The sequence below is a fragment of the Gigantopelta aegis genome, chromosome 7 (genome assembly GCF_016097555.1).
Source record: "Gigantopelta aegis isolate Gae_Host chromosome 7, Gae_host_genome, whole genome shotgun sequence".
Taxonomy (NCBI): Eukaryota; Metazoa; Mollusca; class Gastropoda; order Neomphalida; family Peltospiridae; genus Gigantopelta; species Gigantopelta aegis.
The window spans coordinates 20,617,876-20,644,388 of record NC_054705.1 but is presented as its reverse complement, the minus strand read 5'-3'; the positions used below and the strand labels follow the sequence as shown (position 1 = coordinate 20,644,388).

Genomic DNA, 26,513 nt, shown 5'->3' with positions numbered 1-26,513 from the left:
AATTAGAAGATGTATCTATTGTAATATTTGTAAGATTTGTTAGTGGTTTAACTACACTGTCGGGAAATGTCAAAGCCGCATTATTATTATTACCAATGTCCAGTGCCTCTAGGACGTGCAGAGGAGTGAAGACGTTTTCAGGAAATGATCTGAGGCTGTAGTTTAGATTGTTGTTTTAAATTTAAGAATTTCAGCTTTCCACATCCAGTGAACACATCGAATGGAAGTCTATTCAGACCATTACCTTCAAGATTCAAGTACACCAGATATGGATACCTCATAAAGTCACTTCCTGTTAGATTTATCCGGTTCTCACTGAGATCTAGTGCTGCTATGTTACCTTCTAGGTCAGGAACCGTAGTCAAGTTAAGACCCCTACAGTTTGCAAATAATCCTTTGTATGTTTTAGATATCTGTGTGGGACAGCTGATCGTTTGCGTGTGCCCTTTAGATGATGCATCAGATGACACCTTACAGATTACCAGGATGAAGATGAAAGCTCTGACCTAAAAAATAAAACAAAAGTCTAAACAAAGAGAATACACAAGAACAGGAGGAAACAGTTAATGAATAGAACGGCACGCACACAAAATACATCGGCTATTGGGAGTCAAACTATGGTAAATGCAAAAACAGTTATGAAAATCTTTATTTAGTTTTTATTAGTAGTTGTAATAACTGAGTAATTATACAGTACTATATTACTGGACGAGTGTGTGTTTGTTAGGGCGTGTTATATGTAAACAATTTGTTTTGATATATCTGGATTTACTTTTAATCCCTGCCAGTGCCCCATCTAAGTTCATTATTTGTACTGTTGTGTCTGTGTGAAGGTGTATATAAAAGATAGTTTTCTGGTTTTTGGAAGGAGAAGCGTACTTGGCAACAACATATTCCCTAGCACTCTCTATATCCATATCCTAATATGTTTTGGGTTTGGTGGTGGTGATGGTTGTGGTGTGTGTGTGTGTGTTGGGTGGGGGTGGTGGTCAGTAATTCCAGTTTGGCTTGAAGTAAAAAGAAAAGGAAAACTATTTTATGTGCGAATTATGCAAACATTGATCAAGAAGTATATAAACCTGCAATACTCTCCAACAGTGAAGAATGTCGTCTGCTCATACATATGTGTGTATGTATGTATGTGTGTCTGTGTGTGTGTCTCTCTCTCTGTGTGTGTCTCTGTGTGTGTCCGTGTGTGTCTGTATGTGTTAGGATATGGATATAGAGAGTGATAGGGAATATGTTGTTGCCACACACAGGTACACAGACACACACACGCACATACACACACATACATACAGAGACACACACAGAGACACACACAGAGACACACACACAGACACACACAGATACACACGACACACACAGACACACACACCACACACACATACACACACCACACACACATACAGAGAGACACACAGACAGGCACAGACACGCAGACACACACGCTCCGCGCACACACACAGACACACACAAACACATACATACACAGCACACACACATACAGAGACACACACAGGCAGGGACAGACACGCAGACACATACACACTCACACACACACAACACACACACGCACACACATAGACACAGACATGCACACACACACATACACACGCCACCACACACACACACAGACACACACACACACAGATACACACGACACACCAGACACACACACACCACACACACACCACACATACAGACACACACACACAGACACACACACCACACACACATACAGCGATACACACATGCGCAGACACACACGCTCCGCTCACACACTCGCACATACAACACACACACGCACACGCATAGACACAAACACGCACACACATACACACACCACACACACACAACACACACACACATACGTAGACATACACACACATACGCAGACATACACACCACACACACACATACAGACATACACAGGCAGGGACAGACACGCAGACACACACACACGCTCACACACACACACGCACATACTATACACACACACAACACACACACACACACACACACACACACACAAACACACAGAAAGGGCACGAATAAAATAATAATCAAATACAGAGTTTAGTAGGACAACCTAATAAATCTGTAATTTCAAACTCCGTGAGCAGACAACATTCCTACAATGAGCGAGTATTGTTGCTTTATTTATATTTTGACCAATGTAATAAAGACAAAAAGTTGATTTTTTTCCTAAAACAGTTTTTCTTTTATCTTTACTTCAAGACAATCTGGAATTATTGACAAAATCATTAAAAATATTTGCTGGAACAAGGTATATAGATCTGGTTCCGAAATAAGAATAATAATGTTACACTTAAATAACCGTAGTTTAAAATATGCTGAGGTATCGTTAAGAAAATAACAATTCGATCCTTTGGAACTAAAGGACGAAACCAGTCTGGCCAACAGAACTTGATCCAGAGAACCTTCTCAGCCGATGTTACTTACCCTAAACATGGCCAAGTGTCCAATTCAACGTTGATAGCAATGTCCTGTTGCGTGAACAATTTGTTTTTCAGTAGCAGCAACAACAGCAGCAGCAACAGTAAACCGGAGCAGCAATCGGAAGAACGACAACAACAATGTTCAGTATAAACGTCAACAGTAATGAGCTAATAGGGCGAATACTATTTAGCTCTCAGTCAAATAGAAATAATTTGTTTAATGCGTTACACCTGTGGGCCTATAAGCAACTGTGACCAGTGAAAAGTTCTGCGCTACGAAATATGAGCTTTATGCAAGCAATGTCCTCTATCTCCAACCTGTTTAATACATTGGGCTTTATTGAGCGAAAGTACCCAGCACTATTTCTACCAGTCACATATCTCGTCAACTCTTTAGGCCAGTCGTTTTTGATTAATAGGTTTACGGATCCGCCGAAGTTCATTAAAAAGTCCCGCTGGAAAAATAAAAATGCAAACCTACATTTTTTAAAAATTTTCACCGCCGTTCTAACCAAAAAAAGAAAGAAAAAAAAGAAAGTAATTCAAGGGTATTTTTCCCAAAATTATACTTGTCAAAACATATTCTGTCTTTGTTAAATTATTTATTCAGAAGTACGTTGCGTTTTGACTTTGCCGTGTACTGTGCGGGTGCACAGGTGCATGGCCACCATCTTGTTGTTGTTGTTATTGATACTTGCGGAAAGCGGCTATATGTCGAAATCAGAATTTCAAGTAGCAGAATTGAACAGTTTATCGTAGTATGTCTGTATTAACTAATTCAACATCATAAATACATATCAAAAGTATAAATCAATAAGCATCTATGTATAATACTGTATTTATATGCCTGAATGCCAAAGCAGTAAAATTACGACATGTGCAGACCAATTTCTGTTGAATCCGGGTCGTTTCACCCTAAAACCATTTCGAACCTTGTGTTGTTTTGCCCTTAGACCCGTTCACCCAGGGTTGGTTCGTTCTAAAATCTTATTCGTACGGAGTCGTTTCGCCCCAAAAATGAGTCGAACGAGATATAAATACTGTAACTGAAAGAAAAGAACATGCGAACTATTAAATGAGTGTACTTCATATCTATTAAAGGCGCATACCCTAATTTCAGCCAGTGAATATGGACACTGAGTTTAGTTAATATACAAACCTGCAACCCACCTTTGGATAAGGTTATAACAGAGAGAAGTTAAAGTCTGTGATGTTTAAACAGGGAAATACTATTTAAAAGTAATGAGAGCTTGTCTCGATAACCATTATATTCAGATGAACGTGCGTTTTTAGAAACTAGGGTATGTCACTTTAAGACTACGCTGATATAAAGACATTTTGTTGTATCTTAAATATATCGGGCATGATACTTGTGTGACAAGATTTGAAACTATTAATAAAAACAAATTTCCATCCAAAATCTTGCATGAACTTTTGTAAATTTCTTTTATAATATAATATCCTCAAATTATTATGAAGTACTTTAGGCATTTTCCATGACTTGTAGTATCATACCTGTGTATTTAAAAGGACAAAATATATTGAAACCAATGCTACATGCAAGAGTGGCGTATTAAATAACCCGGGAAGCAGAATGGTAGTGAATGAGAAAGTACGTGCAACCACAAAATCCATTTGCAACATATATGTGTGTGTGTGTGTGTGTGTGTGTGTTTCATGATGAATAATCTGGATTTGAAAATTTTCTTTTTTTTCACTCCGACAGAAAAAAATTGGTCAGAAAAAAATTAATAAAAAAATGGATCCAAAACTTTTATTTTTATTTTTATTTCGACCACCTACATATATTTTGTGGAAAAAAATCCGTAAACCATTTAATAAAAAATAGGTGGCCTTACTGTGTACACAAACTTACTCGGCTGTGGTAATACTTGAATAGGTTGAATATAATAACTGCCGAGGTACATTTGAATATAATGTTGGGTGTGTAGATACAATCTAATAATAACGTTTCATTGTTGTGGCTCTATTTGAATGAAGAATTCAGTGTGTTAAACACCAGTGACACACCTGTAGTAACCGTGCCTAGGTCCTTGGGGTGTACGCAGGTTGGCTATAATGCACCCGATCTCTGGGTTGTTCCAGAATTATTAACTCGTGGAAGGGTTGGGGGGGTGGGGGGGAGGGGGGGGGGGGGGGGGGGGGGGGGGGGGGGGGGGGGGGGGGGGGGGGGGGGGGGGAGAGGTAGACTATTATATTTGGTATTACAAACACCTACAAAAACTAAAATGTAATATAATCCAGCAATGTATAGAGAAAATATTCCTGGTCAGGTTTTTATGTGCACATTCAGAGAAAGTTGTTGTACCGCACGCCTGTCATGGGCGCAGGTGTCGACGTATGGATAGGAAAGTGTTTGGAGTGTGGGAGACGGAATCGCCCGCGCTGGCATGTGAACGGGAGTACAAGCAACTCGTCCAGGGTCGGTAGCGGGCGGGGGTAGTTTTATGAAAACAAATACACCGGAAATCTCCATAATTAATCGTCAAGGGCATACGGTAGATCAAAGGTGATTTCAGAGATGGACATGTGTTATACAACGCAACTATACATAACAGCAACTATTCTACAGATTTCCAGATTTGTTTTAATTAGTATCATACTGTAATCAACAAGGTGATGATTATATACAGCCAATTTGTAATTAGATGTGTTTTAATTAGTATCATACTGTAACCAACACGGTGAGGATTATATACAGGCCATTTGTAATTAGATGTGTTTTAATTAGTATCACACTGTAATCAACACGGTGAGGAATATATACAGGCCATTTGTAATTAGATGTGTTTTAATTAGTATGACACTGTAATCAACACGGTGAGGATTATATACAGGGCATTTGTAATTAGATGTGTTTTAATTAGTATCACACTGTAATCGACACGGTGAGGATTATATAAAGGGCATTTGTAATTAGATGTGTTTTAATTAGTATCACACTGTAATCGACACGGTGAGGATTATATACAGGGCATTTGTAATTAGATGTGTTTTAATTAGTATCACACTGTAATCGACACGGTGAGGATTATATACAGGGCATCTGTAATTAGATGTGTTTTAATTAGTATCACACTGTAATCAACACGGTGAGGATTATATACAGGGCATCTGTAATTAGATGTGTTTTAATTAGTATCACACTGTAATCAACACGGTGAGGATTATATACAGGCCATTTGTAATTAGATGTGTTTTAATTAGTATCACACTGTAATCAACACGGTGAGGATTATATACAGGGCATCTGTAATTAGATGTGTTTTAATTAGTATCATACTGTATTCAACACGGTGAGAATTAGTATCACACTATAATCAACATTGAGAATTATATACAGGCCATTTGTAATTAGATGTGTTTTAATTAGTATCACACTGTAATCAACACTGTGAGAATTATATACAGGCCATTTGTAATTAGATGTGTTTTAATTAGTATCACACTGTAATCAACACGGTGAGGATTATATACAGGCCATTTGTATTTAGATGTGTTTTAATTAGTATCACACTGTAATCGACACGGTGAGGATTATATACAGGGCATTTGTAATTAGATGTGTTTTAATTAGTATCACACTGTAATCAACACGATGAGGATTATATACAGGCCATTTGTAATTAGATGTGTTTTAATTAGTATCACACTGTAATCGACACGGTGAGGATTATATACAGGCCATTTGTAATTAGATGTGTTTTAATTAGTATCACACTGTATTCGACACGGTGAGGATTATATACAGGGCATTTGTAATTAGATGTGTTTTAATTAGTATCACACTGTAATCAACACGGTGAGGATTATATACAGGGCATTTGTAATTAGATGTGTTTTAATTAGTATCACACTGTAATCAACACGATGAGGATTATATACAGGCCATTTGTAATTAGATGTGTTTTAATTAGTATCACACTGTAATTAACACGGTGAGGATTATATACAGGGCATCTGTAATTAGATGTGTTTTAATTAGTATCATACTGTATTCAACACGGTGAGAATTAGTATCACACTGTAATCAACACTGAGAATTATATACAGGCCATTTGTAATTAGATGTGTTTTAATTAGTATCACACTGTAATCAACACTGTGAGAATTATATACAGGCCATTTGTAATTAGATGTGTTTTAATTAGTATCACACTGTAATCAACACGGTGAGGATTATATACAGGCCATTTGTATTTAGATGTGTTTTAATTAGTATCACACTGTAATCGACACGGTGAGGATTATATACAGGGCATTTGTAATTAGATGTGTTTTAATTAGTATCACACTGTAATCGACACGGTTAGGATTATATACAGGGCATTTGTAATCAGATGTGTTTTAATTAGTATCACACTGTATTCGACACGGTGAGGATTATATACAGGCCATTTGTAATCAGATGTGTTTTAATTAGTATCACACTGTAATCGACACGGTGAGGATTATATACAGGCCATTTGTATTTAGATGTGTTTTAATTAGTATCACACTGTAATCAACACGGTGAGGATTATATACAGGCCATTTGTAATTAGATGTGTTTTAATTAGTATCACACTGTAATCAACACGGTGAGGATTATATACAGGCCATTTGTAATTAGATGTGTTTTAATTAGTATCATACTGTAATCAACACGGTGAGGATTATATACAGGGCATTTGGTGATTTCCAGGTTTGTTTTAATTAGTATCACACTGTAATCAACACGGTGAGGATTATATACAGGGCATTTGTAATTAGATGTGTTTTAATTAGTATCATACTGTAATCGACACGGTGAGGATTATATACAGGGCATTTGTAATTAGATGTGTTTTAATTAGTATCACACTGTAATCAACACGGCGAGGATTATATACAGGGCATTTGTAATTAGATGTGTTTTAATTAGTATCATACTGTAATCGACACGGTGAGGATTATATACAGGGCATTTGTAATTAGATGTGTTTTAATTAGTATCATACTGTAATCAACACGGCGAGGATTATATACAGGGCATTTGTAATTAGACGTGTTTTAATTAGTGTCATACTATAATCAACACGGCGAGGATTATATACAGGGCATTTGCAATTAGATGTGTTTTAATTAGTATCATACTGTAATCAACACGGTGAGGATTTACATACAGGACATTTGTAATTAGATGTGTTTTAATTAGTATCATACTGTAATCAACACGGTGAGGATTATATATACAGGGCATTTGTTATTAGATGTGTTTTAATTAGTATCATATTGTAATCAACACGGTGAAGATTATATACAGGCCATTTGTAATTAGATGTGTTTTAATTAGTATCATACTGTAATCAACACGGTGAGGATTATATACAGGCCATTTGTAATTAGATGTGTTTCTTTTGTCATTCAGTATATCCATAATTTTTGGGACAAATATGGAAGGAAGGAAATGTTGTCTTTAATGAAGCACTCAACACATTGTATTTACGGTTATATGCCGTCGGGCATATGGCTAAGGACTACACAGACATTGAGAAAGGAAACCCGGTGTCACTTCATGGGCTACACTTTTTTATTAGCAGCAAGGGATCTTTTATCTGCACCATTCCACAGACAGGACAACTCATACCAAGACTTTGGATATACCAGTCGTGGTGTACTGGCTGGAACGAGAAATAGCCCAATGGGCCCATCGACGAAGATCAATTCCACACCGACCGCGCATCAAGTGAACGCTTTACCACTGGGCTACTTTCTTTTCTTATGCACCACTGGATTCATAGTTCCTTTAAACACGAGCATAGATTTTGATATAATAGTTTTATGTGCCTTAGAATCCTAGTTTCAATATACATTAAACCTAATGGCGGCCATTTTGAAATTCAAAATAGAAAGAAAGAAATGTTTTATTTAACGACGCACTCAACACATTTTATTTACGGTTATATGGTGTCAGACATATGGTTAAGGACCACACAGATTTTGAGAGGAAACCCGCTGTCGCCACTACATGGGCTACTCTTCCGATTAGCAGCAAGGGATCTTTTATTTGCGCTTCCCACAGGATACTATACTAGGGTATCCGCCTTTAATACAAGAAGGAAAATATTTTACAAAACAGATCTAGACATGAAAACCAAAATGTGGGCAGTTAGTAATTGCTGCCTGAGTTAGATTGTGGGTAGATTCAAGGTATCGCGATACTGATATTAGATTTCACACGCGTATGGGAGCCATCGGACCTAAGTCTGGTAGGTACTGGGTTCATAGCTTGGTACCGGCTTCCGCACAGAGCAACAGAAAGACAGCCACATAGCTGCGGTGTGTGCCTAGAACAGCGTGTAATTGGATAGAAGCACGATATAAGCACGGATTGTATTAAGTTCAGGGGAGTGATAGAGTGGCAGCTGCATAGCTTATATAGTGTATGTATCTATGTATCTATGTCTCTATGTATACGTGAATGTGTGCATGCTTAACACATTTAAAACTATTTACACGAAATACTGATTTAAAGGGACATTCCTGAGTTTGCTGCAATTTGTAAGATGTTATCGACTAACAGAGACTTTAGAGCTGTGATGTTCCGTTAGTTGTATTGCTTGTCACAACATCCTGGTTTACACAAAGTAGTTATAACAGGTTACCAGCACGCGTATGGCGAAGACAGACGTTTGATAAGGGTTATGTGAACGGATATTGGGCTAAGCCTTAAAAGGGCATTCCTGAGTTTGCTGCAATTTTTAAGATGTTGTCGACTAACAGACATTTTAATTACGGTAATTACATATCGAATTTTTTTCTTTCTGCATAAAATGTTAGTGGCTGTATATTAAACGTGTTTCTGGTCGTTCTAATATTTGTACTAGGTTAAATTTCATTTTATTTCCCAAAATATTATTTGTACGTACGAAATTATTTGAAGACCAAATCCAGTTTGGGCTTCTTACAATATTAAGACGACCAGAAACACACTGAATATACAGATACTGGTATTCTAAACAAGAAAATATATTTAATATGTAAGTTTAATCGTAGAAATATTTTATTAGTCGGAAACATCATACAATGCAGCAAACTCAGGAATGTCCCTTTAACTGATGTAGTAAATGATGCAGAAGTTAGGTGTCACAGAACGTTTTTGGGAGAGTATACAACTTACCAGTTTTTTGTAATGTTTTTGTTTTCTTTTATAAGAAAAAAGTAGTTAAAAGGTTTTGAAGATTAATAAAACAAAGATTGTAGAGATAAATGCTCCACGTGTATAAATGGTAGCTTTTTAAACTACTGAAGAAAAAACAATGCAGGCCGACCAACTTTCCGGAATTTTCCAAAAAACCCGGAATTTTCATCACGTACTTTAAATTCCGGAATTGATGCTAAATATCCGGAAATATTTTCAAATTCACTGATTTTAGGTGTGTGTAAGGTGTGTGTGTGTGTGTGTGTGTGTGTGTGTGTGTGTGTGTGTGTGGTGGGGGGGGGGGGTGTCTTTTTTATGAGAGTTCCAATTTACATATAAATAATGATATATTCATTTGTATTGCCATTTTGCAAATATATATCAAACATGACATTTTTCGCACTGTTTAAAATGACTTTTATGAAAATTACGTTTTCGCGCTCTTTAAATTATTGTTTTGAAAAAGGCGTTCGTGCGCATAAAAATTAACATATCAGAAAAATCCGGATTTTTATTTTATTAGGTTGGTCGCCCTGACAATGAAAAAGATTCACATTCAACAAAATACCGACCAAATCCAGCACCATAAGGGTGTATACTACCAAATCAAATCCCATAGGCGACAATAGTGACATATGAAGTGAATTAAAAAATGTCGGTCAAGCTGCTCATTTCAGAGATAACGAGTAGCGTCTATGACTACCGTAGTTCAGCACAACTATTTTTTGTTTTACAGGTACCCCACACAAGGCTACTTGACACAGTGGTACTAAACGCCACGGACATAAATAATACCACCCCTCACCGTTAAAGTGAACACAAAAAATGGGGGTCAAGCTGCTCATGTCTGAGATAACGGGTAGCGTCAATAACTACCCTAGTTCCGCACAAAATTCGAGTAATTTTTTACAGGTACCCCATGCATGTTTCAAACAAGAGGCTAGTTGACACAGTGGTACTAGATGAAATAAAATTGCATACATTTTTTTGCCCAGATGAAACTATTTTTTTTTACAGCCAACACACTCACATTTGTCACAAATCACAGGAAGTGTGGTGTTAATTTCTCTATCAAACGTTCTGTGCACCTCGAACTTTGACTCAGCCGGAAGGTATCTGGTTTAGTACTACCTATACAGATAACATACATTTTTCAAAAAGTGTCCAACTATGTGTTTTTATGATAACCGAGATTTTTGGTGTGACAACTCCACTGAAACTGTTATTTCTACAGTGCAACCTAATATAATGTGCACCTCACAAGACATATATATTTCATACAGTTCTGTACAAATGCAATATGTCATATTAAACCAAACAAATGTTTTTAAATAATACTGAAGATATTTACTGTCAGTTGGGGTGTCTGCTCAGCTATATACCGGTATGTAGCAACAACATGTATATTCAGAGTACGTTAACTCCTTTCAAGAATTACATTTAAACACATGTACTTGACTGACCCCTAGATTATGAAGTCCTCAACAGGCACACCAAAGAAATATCACTATGAAAAAAACAAAGTGTCCCAAGAAGGAAAAATCAACATGAATGTAACTGTATGAAGTAATGACTTAATGTTCTGAACATCAGTGTTGGAGTAAATCATGTATGCTGGGTGTGGGTGTCTTCAAGTCACCAGCTGTGGGTGTCTTCAAGTCACCAGCTGTGGGAATTTCACATCCATTGGCCATGCCGATTTTCATAATGGACCATCAAACCCATTGGCAACCACCAATATTCCTGACTATATTTTATTTATAGCCTTCTGTAGTTGGAGGTTTTAACTATTTGTGATATCTGGAATTATCATCCAGATTTCACATATTTTAAAAATGTATTACTACCCCCCCCCCCCCTTGTTTTTTAAGGACATAATTACCCAAACATCTATGTTCTTTCATCAGTTTCTAATCCAGATGAATACAATATGTATATTGGAGGTATTCCTACAACTTGTAATCCAGCATAGTATTTAGCTAGTAAGACTGGGTAATACAGCTTTAACAATAAAATAAAAATTATCAACTTACTCCAAGACAGATAATGAAATCTGAAAAAAATTGGTTCTGAATGTAGTATAAACTTAAAATGGATTCCTTGGGAGCAAGCTAAGTGATTATTATTTAAAAAAAAATATTTTGATCTGAAGATCTAAAGATATGTTTAACAAGCTTATTGTTATGTATAAATAAGAACAGAAGACACGATAGTGACAACAAATTTATTTATATCTTTGGTAAACGTTTTCTTCAAATTAAAATAAAATTTTGCATAAAACTACAAATGTGTCTAAAATATAACATAGCACCCTATAAATATGTCAAAATGACAATAAAAAACAAGTTCTTTACAAAGTTGAGTTTTCAGAATTTCATACATGAAAAATTAACTGTTAATGGAAGTTAAAGACATTATCCCCACTATTGATCCATGTTATTTTTAATGTAAAAATAAATTGCTATTAAAATCTTAGTTCACGTTGCCTATATGTATATAATACCATATTTAAGAGCAGTTGTATATGGCAAGTCAAATACCATGCAATGGCGTAGATGGGGGGGGGGGGGGGGGGGGGGGGGGGCACACTTTTATGATTACACACTTTTACACTATTATAAAGCAAATATAAAGCAAAATATCTGAAAGGGGAGCACATGCCCCCCTTGCCCCCCCCCCCCACCCCCGCTTCCTACGCCAGTGCCATGTAAAAAGAAATTAATGAAATCTTTACAGTATGAATTATAGGGCAAAACCAACTTTTCCTCAGTGCTAACTTTGATTTAAACTCCATTCAGAGCCATGTACAGTGATTATTGTCAGGGTCAAGGTCATTGTGAACTTGTATGGTCGAGTGACGGCTTATTAATCAATCAATATAGTTTAATTAAATTAAATGACAAAATCATAATATTTTTTATTATGCACTGAATATGTGCTATAGGGTGTATACTACCAAATTAAATCCCATAGACGTCAATAGTAACATATGTGGCTAAAACTTCTACCTGCAACGTATCAGTCGACATAAACAACACGGATATAAATACTACCACCCCTCACCCTTAAAGTGAATTTAAAAAATCGGGGGTCAAGCTGCTAATTTCATAGATAACGGGTAGCGTCTATGACTACCCTAGTTCCGCACAAAATTTAAGTACTTTTTTACAGGTACCCAATACATGTTTCAAGCAGAAGACTATATAACACAGTGATACTAGATGAAATACAATTGCATACATGTTTTGTCCAGATGAAACTACACTCACATTTATCATCTATCACAGGACTTATGATGTTAACATCTCTATTAAAGGTTCTGTGCACTTCGAATTTTGACCCAGCCGGAAGTTATTTGGTTTAGTACTACCACAAAAAAGGAAATTTTATGTTCTGCTGATTTTAGTGCATAACTCTTGTCAATTAATGGCATGTAAAAGTGTTTTTCTTTCTCAATAATATCAGCAATATTTATGTAAAATAATTACTTTTAAGTATATTAACGAATATTATTCTTTTGGTTTTTTATTTGAGAACGAAATCCCTTTAAGGGACATTTATGTTCATCTGCTAACGAGAATTGAGCAAAGTAAAGCCTAAAAGGAAAAACAACAAATACTTTCTCACATAAGATACTCACACCAGATAGCAACAATAGATCATTTAAAATATAAAGTTTCTTTTGTTTAACGACATCACTACAGCACATTGATTTATTAATCATTGGCTGTTGGATATCACACATTTGACATACCAGCTATATAGCATATATAGTCTTAGAGAGGAAACCAGCCACATGTTTCCATTGGTATCAAGGGATCTTTTATATGCACCATCCCACAGACCACGGGTTTTGAGATACCAGTCGTGGTGCACTGGCTGGAACGAGAAATAGCCCAATGGGTCCACTGACAGGGATCGATCCCAAACTGACCGCACATCAAGCGAGATACACTTTCTAACAGACAAGACAACGTACGCCACGGTCTTTCATACCGATTTGAGACACTAGTAGAGAATAGTCTAAGAAAAGAATTTCTTCCTAGACTCGTAGCATCTCACTCGAATGTTTCACCATTGCATTACACCTCGTCCACTCGATACTTTGGTGGATTGAAATTCGTGAAAATCACTTCAGAAGACGCCGTAAGTGGTCCCATGAACCGTCATCATTAGGACGTGGGATTGGTAGAATCGTGTCTTCGTCTACAATGCAGAGGAGGGTGTCTGGAACCTCGCACGGATTCGCTCGATCCAGGAGAATGATCAGCCTTTTTGGTATGCGACCAGAGGCAGCGTACAGAGCTACGGCATGCATCGTGTATATAGACCAGTCGTCAGTGACGAAGTTCTGTGACAAAACCAGGACCATCTTCCAGCTGTTTCGGACTCCATCAAGAATAGAGATGGCTCTCAAGCCACCCAACTCACTGTCGCGATCGTGGAGATAAACTCGAAAATGACATTTATCCTCCAGGATCTCTCTCAGTTGCATGCACGCAAAGTCACTGTCTTTATCAGCGTATCCAATAAAAACATCATACCTGAAGTCTGCTCTTGTTGGGAGTCCAGCGACCCCGCGAAACAGTCTGTGGAAAAACACAAGAATCTGAGACTTATGCTTCACTACAAGAAAGGAACACAGAGCTGCAGAGATCAGCAATGAAAACATGGACGACACGATGTAAAACGCTGGTTTTCCTGTACATTCGTGCCATAATGCTTCAAGATGGATGTCTTCAAAATTAACAACTTTATTATTATTCTTCGTGCATTGTATGTCATTATGATTTGAAATATAACCCGTCTGTTTGAACCAGACAACGAAATCGATATTTTCACACATGCAGCTTAATTGATTGTTGTTTAGTTTCAAAATAAAATTCGACTTACTTTTAGTATGACTGTCCAACGAATTTCTGGTACCCCGATCCAACGTTTTGATATGATTATAAGATAAATCTAAAGTCTCCAAATGTGGAACACATTCGATGGAGAATAACATACTCTGAAAGTTGTTGTGTGACAGTAAGAGGTTCTTGAGAAAGCGGTTGTGACGAAACGACTGTTTTGGAAAATGGAACAGGTTACTAGAGGAGAGGTCGAGGTTTTCCAGATTTGTCAGGTTTCTAAATAGCCGAATCGACTCTTTTTGGAAATACCGTTTTGGTAGATGCACCCCAGTCATGTTGAGGTTTTTCAGACTTGGGAAATTATCAAAAAATGATTCTGAAAGTGACATATTTCCATTGTGTTCTATTCTCAGTGTTGTAAGCTTGTTCAGTCCAGTAACAGACCCTTCCAGTATCATGTTCTCATTGTAGCTGATAGAAAGATTTCTCAGATTATTACTTGCATTAAACGCCACTGTAATGTATGTTTTAAGATCAACTAATGAATTAGTTTCATCATAAACAATTGTTTCTAGGGTTGTAGGCAATGTTACAAATAATGTTATTGACGATGTATGATCAAAGTAATTATTTGGAGGGGGATGGCCACACCATTGGTTGGATGATACATCTATATATTTTAATTTCATTTGTCGAATAACGTGATACACAGACACAATGTTTAATTGTAAATAAAAGGCGTTTCCACGAAGGTACAGATAAATCAGACAACTGGAAACTGTTCTGTTGGATGTATATGCTGTATCAATGAAGAGGATGTGATTGTTTGCCAAATTCAGACTAGAGAGACAAATTGTAGACAAATATTGCAATTTGTCTTTTGTTAGTATTTGATCTTGTACACACCTTTCTGTGGGGAAGTTCCATTTTTGAAGAAACGTTACTGCTTCCAAATTTATGGACTTCATAGTTCTATTTTGTAAACTATACATTCCTAATAAGGCTCCAGATAGGCCTAGGTTGTGTGCTTTCTTCAGGTTAAGTACTTTTAAACTGAGCAATGGTGAAAAAGAATCTAAATGTATATTTCTTAGATGTCTACAAAATGAAAGATCGAGCGTCTGCAAACTGGATGAATTGAACACCGAGAACGTATCATTGTAAAGTTCTACAATTCCACAATCCGCTTCATTCCCTGACAAACACAGAACTTCAAGACTGCGAAGATTTCGAAAACCCTCTCCAAACGTGAAATTAGAAGTTGTATCTATTGTAATCGTTTTAAGATGTTTTAGTGGTTTAACTACACTGTCGGGAAATGTCAAAGCCGCATTATTATTATTACCAATGTCCAGTGCCTCTAGGACGTGCAGAGGAGTGAAGACGTTTTCAGGAAATAAGCTGAGGCTGTAGTTTAGATTGTTGTGTTTTAAATTTAAGAATTTCAGCTTTCCACATCCAGTGAACACATCGAATGGAAGTCTATTCAGACCATTACCTTCAAGATTCAAGTATACCAGATATGAATACCTGGTAAAGTCACTTCCTGTTAGATTTATCCGGTTCTCACTGAGATCTAGTGCTGTTATGTTACCTTCTAGGTCAGGAACCGTAGTCAAGTTAAGACCCCTACAGTTTGCAAATAATCCTTTGTATGTTTTAGATATCTTTGTGGGACAGGTGATCGTTTGCATGTGCCATTCAGATGATGCATCAGATGTCACCTTACAGATTACCAGGATGAAGATGAAAGCTCTGACCTAGAAAATAAAACAAAAGTCCAAAGAAAGAGAATACACAAGAACAGGAGGAAACAGTTATGAAATAGATCAACACACCAGCACGAAAAATACATCGGCTATTGGGTGTCAAACTATGGTAAATGCAAAGACAGTTATGAAAATCTTTATTTAGTTTGTATTAGTAGTTGTAATAACTGAGTAATTATACAATACTATATTACTGGACGAGTGTGTGTTTGTTAGTGTGTGTTATATGTAAACAATTTGTTTTGATATATCTGGATTTACTTTTAATCTCTGCCAGTGCCCCATCAAAGTTCATTATTTGTACTGTTGTGTCTATGTGAAGGTGTATATAAAATATCGTTTTCTGGTTTTTGGAAGGAGAAGCTTACTTAGCAACAACATATTCCCTATCACTCTCTATATCCATGTGTGTGTGTTAGGTGGGGGTGGTGGTCAATAATTCCAGTTTGGCCTGAAGTAAAAAGAAAAGGAAAACTATTTTATGTGCAAATTGTGCAAACATTGATCAACAAGTATATAAACCTGCAATACTCTCTGACAGTGACGAATGTTGTCTGCTCATACATATGTGTGTATGTATGTATGTGTGTCTGTGTTTCTCTGTGTGTGTGTGTGTGTGTGTGTCTCTGTGTGTCTGTCCGTGTGTGTCTGTATGTGTTAGGATATGGATATAGAGAGTGATAGGGAATATGTTTTTGCCACACACAGGTACACAGACACACACACGCACAGACATACAGACACACACATACACACACACACACACACACACACACACACACACACAACCACCTACCCACCCCACACACACCGCACATACACCGACACACAAACGCACACATATAGCCACGTACATACACACACACAGATACACACACGACACACCAGACACACACACACACAGACATACACACACACCACACACACATAACGAGAGACACACAGACAGGCACAGACACGCAGACACACACGCAACGCACACACATACGCACACACAACACACACACGCACACACATAGACACAGACACGCACACACAGACATACACACGCCACACAACACACTCACAGACACACAGACACAGACATACACACCACACACACATACAGAGACACACACAAGCAGGGACAGACACGCAGACACACACACACGCTCACACACACGCACACAGACACACACACACATACACACACACATACTATACACACACAACACACACACACACACACACACACAGAAAGGGCACGAATAAAATAATAATCAAATACAGAGTTTAGTAGGACAACCTAATAAATCTGTAATTTCAAACTCCGTGAGCGGACAACATTCCTACAGTGAACGAGTATAGTTGCTTTATTTATATTTTGACCAATGTAATGTAGACAAAAAGTAGATTTTTTTCCTAAAACAGTTTTTCTTTTATCTTTACTTCAAGACAATTTGGAATTATTGACAAAATCATTAAAAATATTTGCTGGAACAAGGTATATAGATCTGGTTCCGAAATAATAATAATAATGTTACACTTAAATAACCGTAGTTTAAAATATGCTGAGGTATCGTTAAGAAAATAACAATTCGTTCCTTTGGAACTAAAGGACGAAACCAGTCTGGCCAACAGAACTTGATCCAGAGAACCTTCTCAGCCGATGTTACTTACCCTAAACATGGCCAAGTGTCCAATTCAACGCACTTCGTCAGTTGATAGAGCCTTCTCAGCCGATGTTACTTACCCTAAACATGGCCAAGTGTCCAATTCAACGCACTTCGTCAGTTGATAGAGCCTTCTCAGCCGATGTTACTTACCCTAAACATGGCCAAGTGTCCAATTCAACGCACTTCGTCAGTTGATAGAGCCTTCTCAGCCGATGTTACTTACCCTAAACATGGCCAAGTGTCCAATTCAACGCACTTCGTCAGTTGATAGAGCCTTCTCAGCCGATGTTACTTACCCTAAACATGGCCAAGTGTCCAATTCAACGCACTTCGTCAGTTGATAGAGCCTTCTCAGCCGATGTTACTTACCCTAAACATGGCCAAGTGTCCAATTCAACGCACTTCGTCAGTTGATAGAGCCTTCTCAGCCGATGTTACTTACCCTAAACATGGCCAAATGTCCAATTCAACGCACTTCGTCAGTTGATAGAGCCTTCTCAGCCGATGTTACTTACCCTAAACATGGCCAAATGTCCAATTCAATGCACTTCGTCAGTTGATAGAGCCTTCATGGCCAAATGTCCAATTCAACGCACTTCGTCAGTTGATAGAGCCTTCTCAGCCGATGTTACTTACCCTAAACATGGCCAAATGTCCAATTCAACGCACTTCGTCAGTTGATAGAGCCTTCTCAGCCGATGTTACTTACCCTAAACATGGCCAAATGTCCAATTCAACGCACTTCGTCAGTTGATAGAGCCTTCTCAGCCGATGTTACTTACCCTAAACATGGCCAAATGTCCAATTCAACGCACTTCGTCAGTTGATAGAGCCTTCTCAGCCGATGTTACTTACCCTAAACATGGCCAAATGTCCAATTCAACGCACTTCGTCAGTTGATAGAGCCTTCTCAGCCGATGTTACTTACCCTAAACATGGCCAAATGTCCAATTCAACGCACTTCGTCAGTTGATAGAGCCTTCTCAGCCGATGTTACTTACCCTAAACATGGCCAAATGTCCAATTCAACGCACTTCGTCAGTTGATAGAGCCTTCTCAGCCGATGTTACTTACCCTAAACATGGCCAAATGTCCAATTCAACGCACTTCGTCAGTTGATAGAGCCTTCTCAGCCGATGTTACTTACCCTAAACATGGCCAAATGTCCAATTCAACGCACTTCGTCAGTTGATAGAGCCTTCTCAGCCGATGTTACTTACCCTAAACATGGCCAAATGTCCAATTCAACGCACTTCGTCAGTTGATAGAGCCTTCTCAGCCGATGTTACTTACCCTAAACATGGCCAAATGTCCAATTCAACGCACTTCGTCAGTTGATAGAGCCTTCTCAGCCGATGTTACTTACCCTAAACATGGCCAAATGTCCAATTCAACGCACTTCGTCAGTTGATAGAGCCTTCTCAGCCGATGTTACTTACCCTAAACATGGCCAAATGTCCAATTCAACGCACTTCGTCAGTTGATAGAGCCTTCTCAGCCGATGTTACTTACCCTAAACATGGCCAAATGTCCAATTCAACGCACTTCGTCAGTTGATAGAGCCTTCTCAGCCGATGTTACTTACCCTAAACATGGCCAAGTGTCCAATTCAACGCACTTCGTCAGTTGATAGAGCCTTCTCAGCCGATGTTACTTACCCTAAACATGGCCAAGTGTCCAATTCAACGCACTTCGTCAGTTGATAGAGCCTTCTCAGCCGATGTTACTTACCCTAAACATGGCCAAGTGTCCAATTCAACGCACTTCGTCAGTTGATAGAGCCTTCTCAGCCGATGTTACTTACCCTAAACATGGCCAAGTGTCCAATTCAACGCACTTCGTCAGTTGATAGAGCCTTCTCAGCCGATGTTACTTACCCTAAACATGGCCAAATGTCCAATTCAACGCACTTCGTCAGTTGATAGAGCCTTCTCAGCCGATGTTACTTACCCTAAACATGGCCAAATGTCCAATTCAACGCACTTCGTCAGTTGATAGAGCCTTCTCAGCCGATGTTACTTACCCTAAACATGGCCAAATGTCCAATTCAACGCACTTCGTCAGTTGATAGAGCCTTCTCAGCCGATGTTACTTACCCTAAACATGGCCAAATGTCCAATTCAACGCACTTCGTCAGTTGATAGAGCCTTCTCAGCCGATGTTACTTACCCTAAACATGGCCAAATGTCCAATTCAACGCACTTCGTCAGTTGATAGAGCCTTCTCAGCCGATGTTACTTACCCTAAACATGGCCAAATGTCCAATTCAACGCACTTCGTCAGTTGATAGAGCCTTCTCAGCCGATGTTACTTACCCTAAACATGGCCAAATGTCCAATTCAACGCACTTCGTCAGTTGATAGAGCCTTCTCAGCCGATGTTACTTACCCTAAACATGGCCAAATGTCCAATTCAACGCACTTCGTCAGTTGATAGAGCCTTCTCAGCCGATGTTACTTACCCTAAACATGGCCAAATGTCCAATTCAACGCACTTCGTCAGTTGATAGAGCCTTCTCAGCCGATGTTACTTACCCTAAACATGGCCAAATGTCCAATTCAACGCACTTCGTCAGTTGATAGAGCCTTCTCAGCCGATGTTACTTACCCTAAACATGGCCAAATGTCCAATTCAACGCACTTCGTCAGTTGATAGAGCCTTCTCAGCCGATGTTACTTACCCTAAACATGGCCAAATGTCCAATTCAACGCACTTCGTCAGTTGATAGAGCCTTCTCAGCCGATGTTACTTACCCTAAACATGGCCAAATGTCCAATTCAACGCACTTCGTCAGTTGATAGAGCCTTCTCAGCCGATGTTACTTACCCTAAACATGGCCAAATGTCCAATTCAACGCACTTCGTCAGTTGATAGAGCCTTCTCAGCCGATGTTACTTACCCTAAACATGGCCAAGTGTCCAATTCAACGTACTTCGTCAGTTGATAGAGCCTTCTCAGCCGATGTTACTTACCCTAAACATGGCCAAATGTCCAATTCAACACATTTCGTCAGTTGATGGAACCTTTTCAACCGATGTTACTTACCCTAAACATGGCCACGTGTCCAATACAACGTTGATAGCAATGTCCTGTTGCGTGAACAATTTGTTTTTCAGTAGCAGCAACAACAGCAGCAGTAGCAACAGTAAACCGGGGCAGCAACCGGAAGAACGACAACAACAATGTTCAGTATAAACGTCAACAGTAATGGGCGAATACTATTTAGCTCTCAGTCAAATAGAAATAATGTGTTTAATGCGTCCCACCTGTGGGCCTATAAGCAACTGTGACAAGTGAAAAGTTCTGCGCTAGGAAATATGAGCTTTATGCAAGCAATGTCCTCTTTTTCCATCCTGTTTAATACAATGGGCTTTATTGAGCGAAAGTATCCAACACCATGGCGTACAGAAAACGGGACACAAGACGCCAGGGGTGAATAACAAAGAAAACTTATTGTTGCATAGCCGTGCCCTGAAAAACAGCCTATGGTGGACGCACGTTTGTTATAAAACGATTTGTGAGGTCTTGTGTTTGGAGGCATTAGATTGGAATGCAAAATACTACCTAGATTAAACCCTGACTTTATCATGCTGTTTTCTGGGCTGATAATAATCATAATATTACAACTCAAGAGATTTTGTGAGGCGAGGGATGTGTGTGACAAGTATCCCCCACCCCTGCACTTAACCTGTGATGCATGGATTTACGTTTAAAGTATCTAAACATTATTTGGGGCGGGACGTAACACAGTGGTAAAGCGCTCGCTCGATGCGCGGTCGGTCTGGGATCGATCCCCGTCGGTGGGCCTATTGGGCTATTTCTCGTTCCAGCCAGTGCACCACGACTGGTATATTAAATGTCCGTTATTTGTACTACCCAGTCTATGTGATGGGGCATATAAAAGATCCCTTGCTGCTAATCGAAAAGAGTAGTCCATGAAGTGGCGACAGCGGGCTTCCTCTGTCAAAATCTTTCTTTCTAAACATTATTTGTACCAGTCACATATCTCGTCACCTCTTTACGGTGAACACAAACTTACTCGGCTGTGGTAATACTTGAATAGGTTAAATATAATAACTGCCGAGGGACATTGGAATATAATGTTGGGTGTGTAGCTACAATCTAATAATAGCGTTTCATTGTTATGGCTTTATTTGAATGAAGTACTTAGGGTGTTAAACAGCAGTGACACACCTGTAGTAACCGTGTCTAGGTCGTTTGGGTGTACGCAGGTTGGCTATAACGCACCCCATCTCTAAGTTGTTCCAGAATTAGTAACTCGTGGAAGGGGGGGGGGGGGGGGCTAGACGGGAGAGAGGTAGACTATTATATTTGGTATTACAAACACCTCCAAAAACTAAAATGTAATATAATCCAGCAATGTATAGAGAAAATATTCCTGGTCAGGTTTTTATGTGCACATTCAGAGAAAGTTGTTGTACCGCACGCCTGTCATGGGCGCAGGTGTCGACGTATGGATAGGAAAGTGTTTGGGGTGTGGGAGAGGGAATCGCCCGCGCTGGCATGTGAACGGGAGTACAAGCAACTCGTCCAGGGTCGGTAGCTGTCGGGGGTAGTTTTATGAAAACAAATACACCGGAAATCTCCATAATTAATCGTCAAAGGCATACGGCAGATCAAAGGTGATTTCAGGGATGGACGTGTGTTATCCAACGCAACTATACATTACAGAAACCATTCTACAAACAACACTGTGGAAAGCTTTATTCATGCAGTATACGTTACCAGAACCAATAGAGTTCATGAAATCACAGCTGTCTCGTTTTAAGTTTGCAGAGGAAAGCATGTTACACTCACCATCTCACAATTTAGAAAACATTCGTATTTTGGTGAGGGTGGATAATACACCTCATATTCATATATTACTCCACGTTTCTTGACTTACTTATAATTGTATTGATGTTTGTGTGGATTCTACTGGTGTCCAACTTCCATATGTATGAAGAGTCAATGGAAAACATTGGTACTCAGGATCTTTGAATTAGACTATTCCAGCTATTGTTATTGTCTCCTTGTACACATAAGAAACACTTCCCAGTGGCGGATCCAGAAAATCCATTTATGGGGGGGCCCAAGTGACATGAGATGGAATGCCAAGGGAGGTTTGGAGGGGATCATAAAAAAAATGAAAATTAATATATAATAAAATTATGACTATCGCAAAATTTAGGCCCCCCCCCCCCCCTAGATCCTCCTCTGCATCGAAATGTCCAGATGATTACCCCAAAAACATTTTGTGGTGAAAATGATAATGAATTGTGTTGTTTTTAGGTCGAGGTGTGAAATAGAAGAAAACTAATGTTTGGTGATTTCCAGGTTTGTTTTAATTAGTATCACATTGTAATCAACACGGTGGGGATTATACACAGGGCACTTGTAATTAGATGTGTTTTAATTAGTATCATACTGTAATCAACACGGTGAGGATTATATACAGGCCATTTGTAATTAGATGTGTTTTAATTAGTATCATACTGTAATCAACACGGTGAGGATTATATACAGACCATTTGTAATTAGATGTGTTTTAATTAGTATCACACTGTAATCAACACGGTGAGGATTATGTACAGGCCATTTGTAATTAGATGTGTTTTAATTAGTATCACACTGTAATCAACACGGTGAGGATTATATACAGGCCATTTGTAATTAGATGTGTTTTAATTAGTATCACACTGTAATCAACACGGTGAGGATTATATACAGGCCATTTGTAATTAGATGTGTTTTAATTAGTATCATACTGTATGGAACACAGTGAGGATTATATAGAGGCCACTTGTAATTAGATGTGTTTCTTTTGTCGTTCAGTATATCCATATGTTTGGCACAAATATGGAAGGAAGGAAATGTTGTCTTTAATGACGGACTCAACACATTTTATTTACGGTTATATGGCGTCGGGCATATGGCTAAGGACTACACATACATTGAGAAAGGAAACCCGCTGTCACTTCATGGGCTACACTTTTTTATTAGCAGCAAGGGATCTTTTATATGCACCATTCCACAGACAGGATAACACATACCACGACCTTTGATATACCAGTCGTGGTGCACTGGCTGGAACGAGGAATAGCCCAATGGGCTCATCGACGAGGGTCAATTCCACACCGACCGCGCATGAAGTGAACGATTTATCACTGGGCTACTTTCTTTCTTATGCACCACTGGATTCATAGTTCCTTTAAACACGAGCATAGATTTGATGTAATAGTTTTATGTGCCTTAGAATCTTATCAATATACATTAAAGCTAATGGTGGTCATTTTCAAATTCAAAATAGCGGTCACCAAGGGGAGATATTAAACGTTTATGTCCTGATTTTACATTAACCCCACAATGATATAGAACATCTGTGCACAGTTTAATTGATATTCGTGCCTTGGCCATTCGGCTAATGTAGGATATTTGTGATAAGACGCATTTCTTGTTTTCTCCTTTTTTGATCAATATATTAATATATTATTTTCAAAAATAATTATTAATATAATATACTAGCAACAGATAAACAGTAATTATTTCGTCATTGGAATTGATATTCTATAGCTTGCACTTTTAAATGTGACACAGAGTAAGAAATAGTTAATTGGCGGCCATTTTGAATTGTGACGTCACCTGACCAATAGGATCACTGCCAGGTTGGTCGTATATCAAGTTTACTCTACACAGGCAAAGTGGCATTTTAGTAAGAAATTGTGCACTAGTTTACTACTATATATCACGACACTGTTACGTATCTCATAGGAGAGTGGCGGTCCTCCTAAGGACGAGATCCTGAGATTGGATTATGGAAGCAATCACGACTTTGAGTAACACCTTTGTGGCTCTGTCTTGTGCAGAAATACAATCTTGATATTAGAACACAGTTGTGTCGTTCATATTATAGCTATGTGCTGAACTTCATGAACTGGGGCTGGGAGGTAGTTATATTAATTATCATTTAATTTTCAGAGTTGGATAGCAGTGGACCCTTTCTCCCCAGTTCTGAGACGAAACATCCCCACCCCAAGTGCAACTATTGATGGTATATTATACATACACAAATTGTAGTGTTAAATGTTTATTTACTTATTACAGTTCAAAATGAAAGATGTCTTGTTACTACAGTTCAAAATAAAATATATATGACGAATTATTACAGGTTAAACTGAAAGATATCTAGCTATAACAGTTCAAAATGAAAACATGTCTGATAATTATAGTTAGGTATACATATGACAAATTACAATAGTTCAAAATCAAACATGTCTGATAATTATAGTTAGGCATAAACATGACAAATTATAATAGTTCAAAATGAAAAGATGTCTGATAATTATAGTTAGGTATACATATGACAAATTATAATAGTTAAAATGAAACATGTCTGATAATTATAATTAGGTATAATCATGACAAATAATAATAGTTCAAAATGAAAAGATGTCTGATAATTATATTTAGTTTACATATAACAAATTATAATAGTTTAAAATGAAAAGATGTCTGATAATTATAATTAGGTATAAACATGACAAATTACAATAGTTTAAAATGAAACATGTCTGATAATTATAATTAGGTATAAACATGACAAATTATAATACTTCAAATGAAAACGTCTCTGATAATAATAGTTAGTTTACATATGACAAATTATAATACTAAAACGGGATTCGGACCTTCTGCGTCCATGAGCATGACATTTTGTATTGACCTGAAAACCAACCGGTAAACTTAGTTCGAATTCAATGCAACCAAGGTGATAAAAGGTCCAGGTAAACCAAAAATACCGTTCAACTGATTTTGCTTCTGAAGTCCAGCTTAGGTGACAGGTTAGTGGTTAGTTTTTGGTGACACAAATCACTGTAAAGTGTTTCATCTATAAGAAGATTTATGCTTCAACATTAGCAGCAGCTACCATCCTCGGATCTAATGGGTTCTAAGGTAATCAGAAAATGTTTTAAAATACAATACTTTGGTGTGATGGGATGGGAACTGTATTTACGTGCCCATATCCAACTTAGGTTCAGGCACACCCACCCCGGACTTAGCCTCTGACTTCGCCAGTGACTAATTCCGGGGCAAACCTTTATCTGTTAACCATATTTCTAAAAGGTGTATAATATCTTTCTAAACAATAGAAGCAACATCGTTAAATACTTAAGGGTCCTTCCTTGAAATATTATAATACAAACGGTGATGGAACAAAACAGAAACCCCTAAAAACAACCCCAGAGATATCAGCTCTCCTCTATAGATAGTACTAAACCAAATAACATCCGGCTGGGTCAAAGTTCGAGTTGCACCCAACTTTTCATCTCACAGTTGAGGCAACCAGTCCTGCCATTGGTAATAAATGGGAGAGTGTGTGTTGTGATAATAATGTTATTTCATCTGGCCAGTAAAGTTCTGTAATTTAATTTGAACTAGTGTCAATGTACCAACTATCATTATGCTTGAAACATGAGTGGGGTCCTTCTTAAAAATAACATAACACTTTTTGTGCGGAACTAGGGTAGCCATAAACCCCACATTTTATCTTATTTACCTTAAGGGTGAGGGATGGTAATATTTATATACAT

At 38.1% G+C, this 26,513-nt stretch overlaps 2 protein-coding genes across 2 annotated transcripts in view; both read right to left on the bottom strand.

The window, feature by feature from the left end:
* The window catches only part of LOC121377958, a 35,976-nt gene extending 14,589 nt beyond the window's left edge, over positions 1–21,387 (bottom strand). Inside the window, exons 1-4 of the mRNA XM_041506052.1 lie at positions 20,968–21,387; positions 13,779–16,258; positions 5,495–5,597; positions 245–506 (exon numbers count right to left, since the gene is read on the bottom strand). Of these exons, the coding sequence (XP_041361986.1) occupies positions 245–506; positions 5,495–5,597; positions 13,779–16,258; positions 20,968–20,976 (2,854 nt within the window). The 5' untranslated portion in view covers positions 20,977–21,387. The remainder of the gene's footprint in view (positions 1–244; positions 507–5,494; positions 5,598–13,778; positions 16,259–20,967) is intronic.
* Positions 3–2,793, bottom strand: LOC121377039. Its single transcript, XM_041504882.1, has 2 exons — positions 2,467–2,793; positions 3–506 (listed from the first exon to the last, which is right to left on the bottom strand). Exons 1-2 carry the CDS (start codon positions 2,473–2,475, stop codon positions 138–140), a joined length of 378 nt encoding a protein of 125 aa, XP_041360816.1. The 5' UTR covers positions 2,476–2,793; the 3' UTR covers positions 3–137.
* Positions 21,388–26,513: the final 5,126 nt, after the last annotated feature.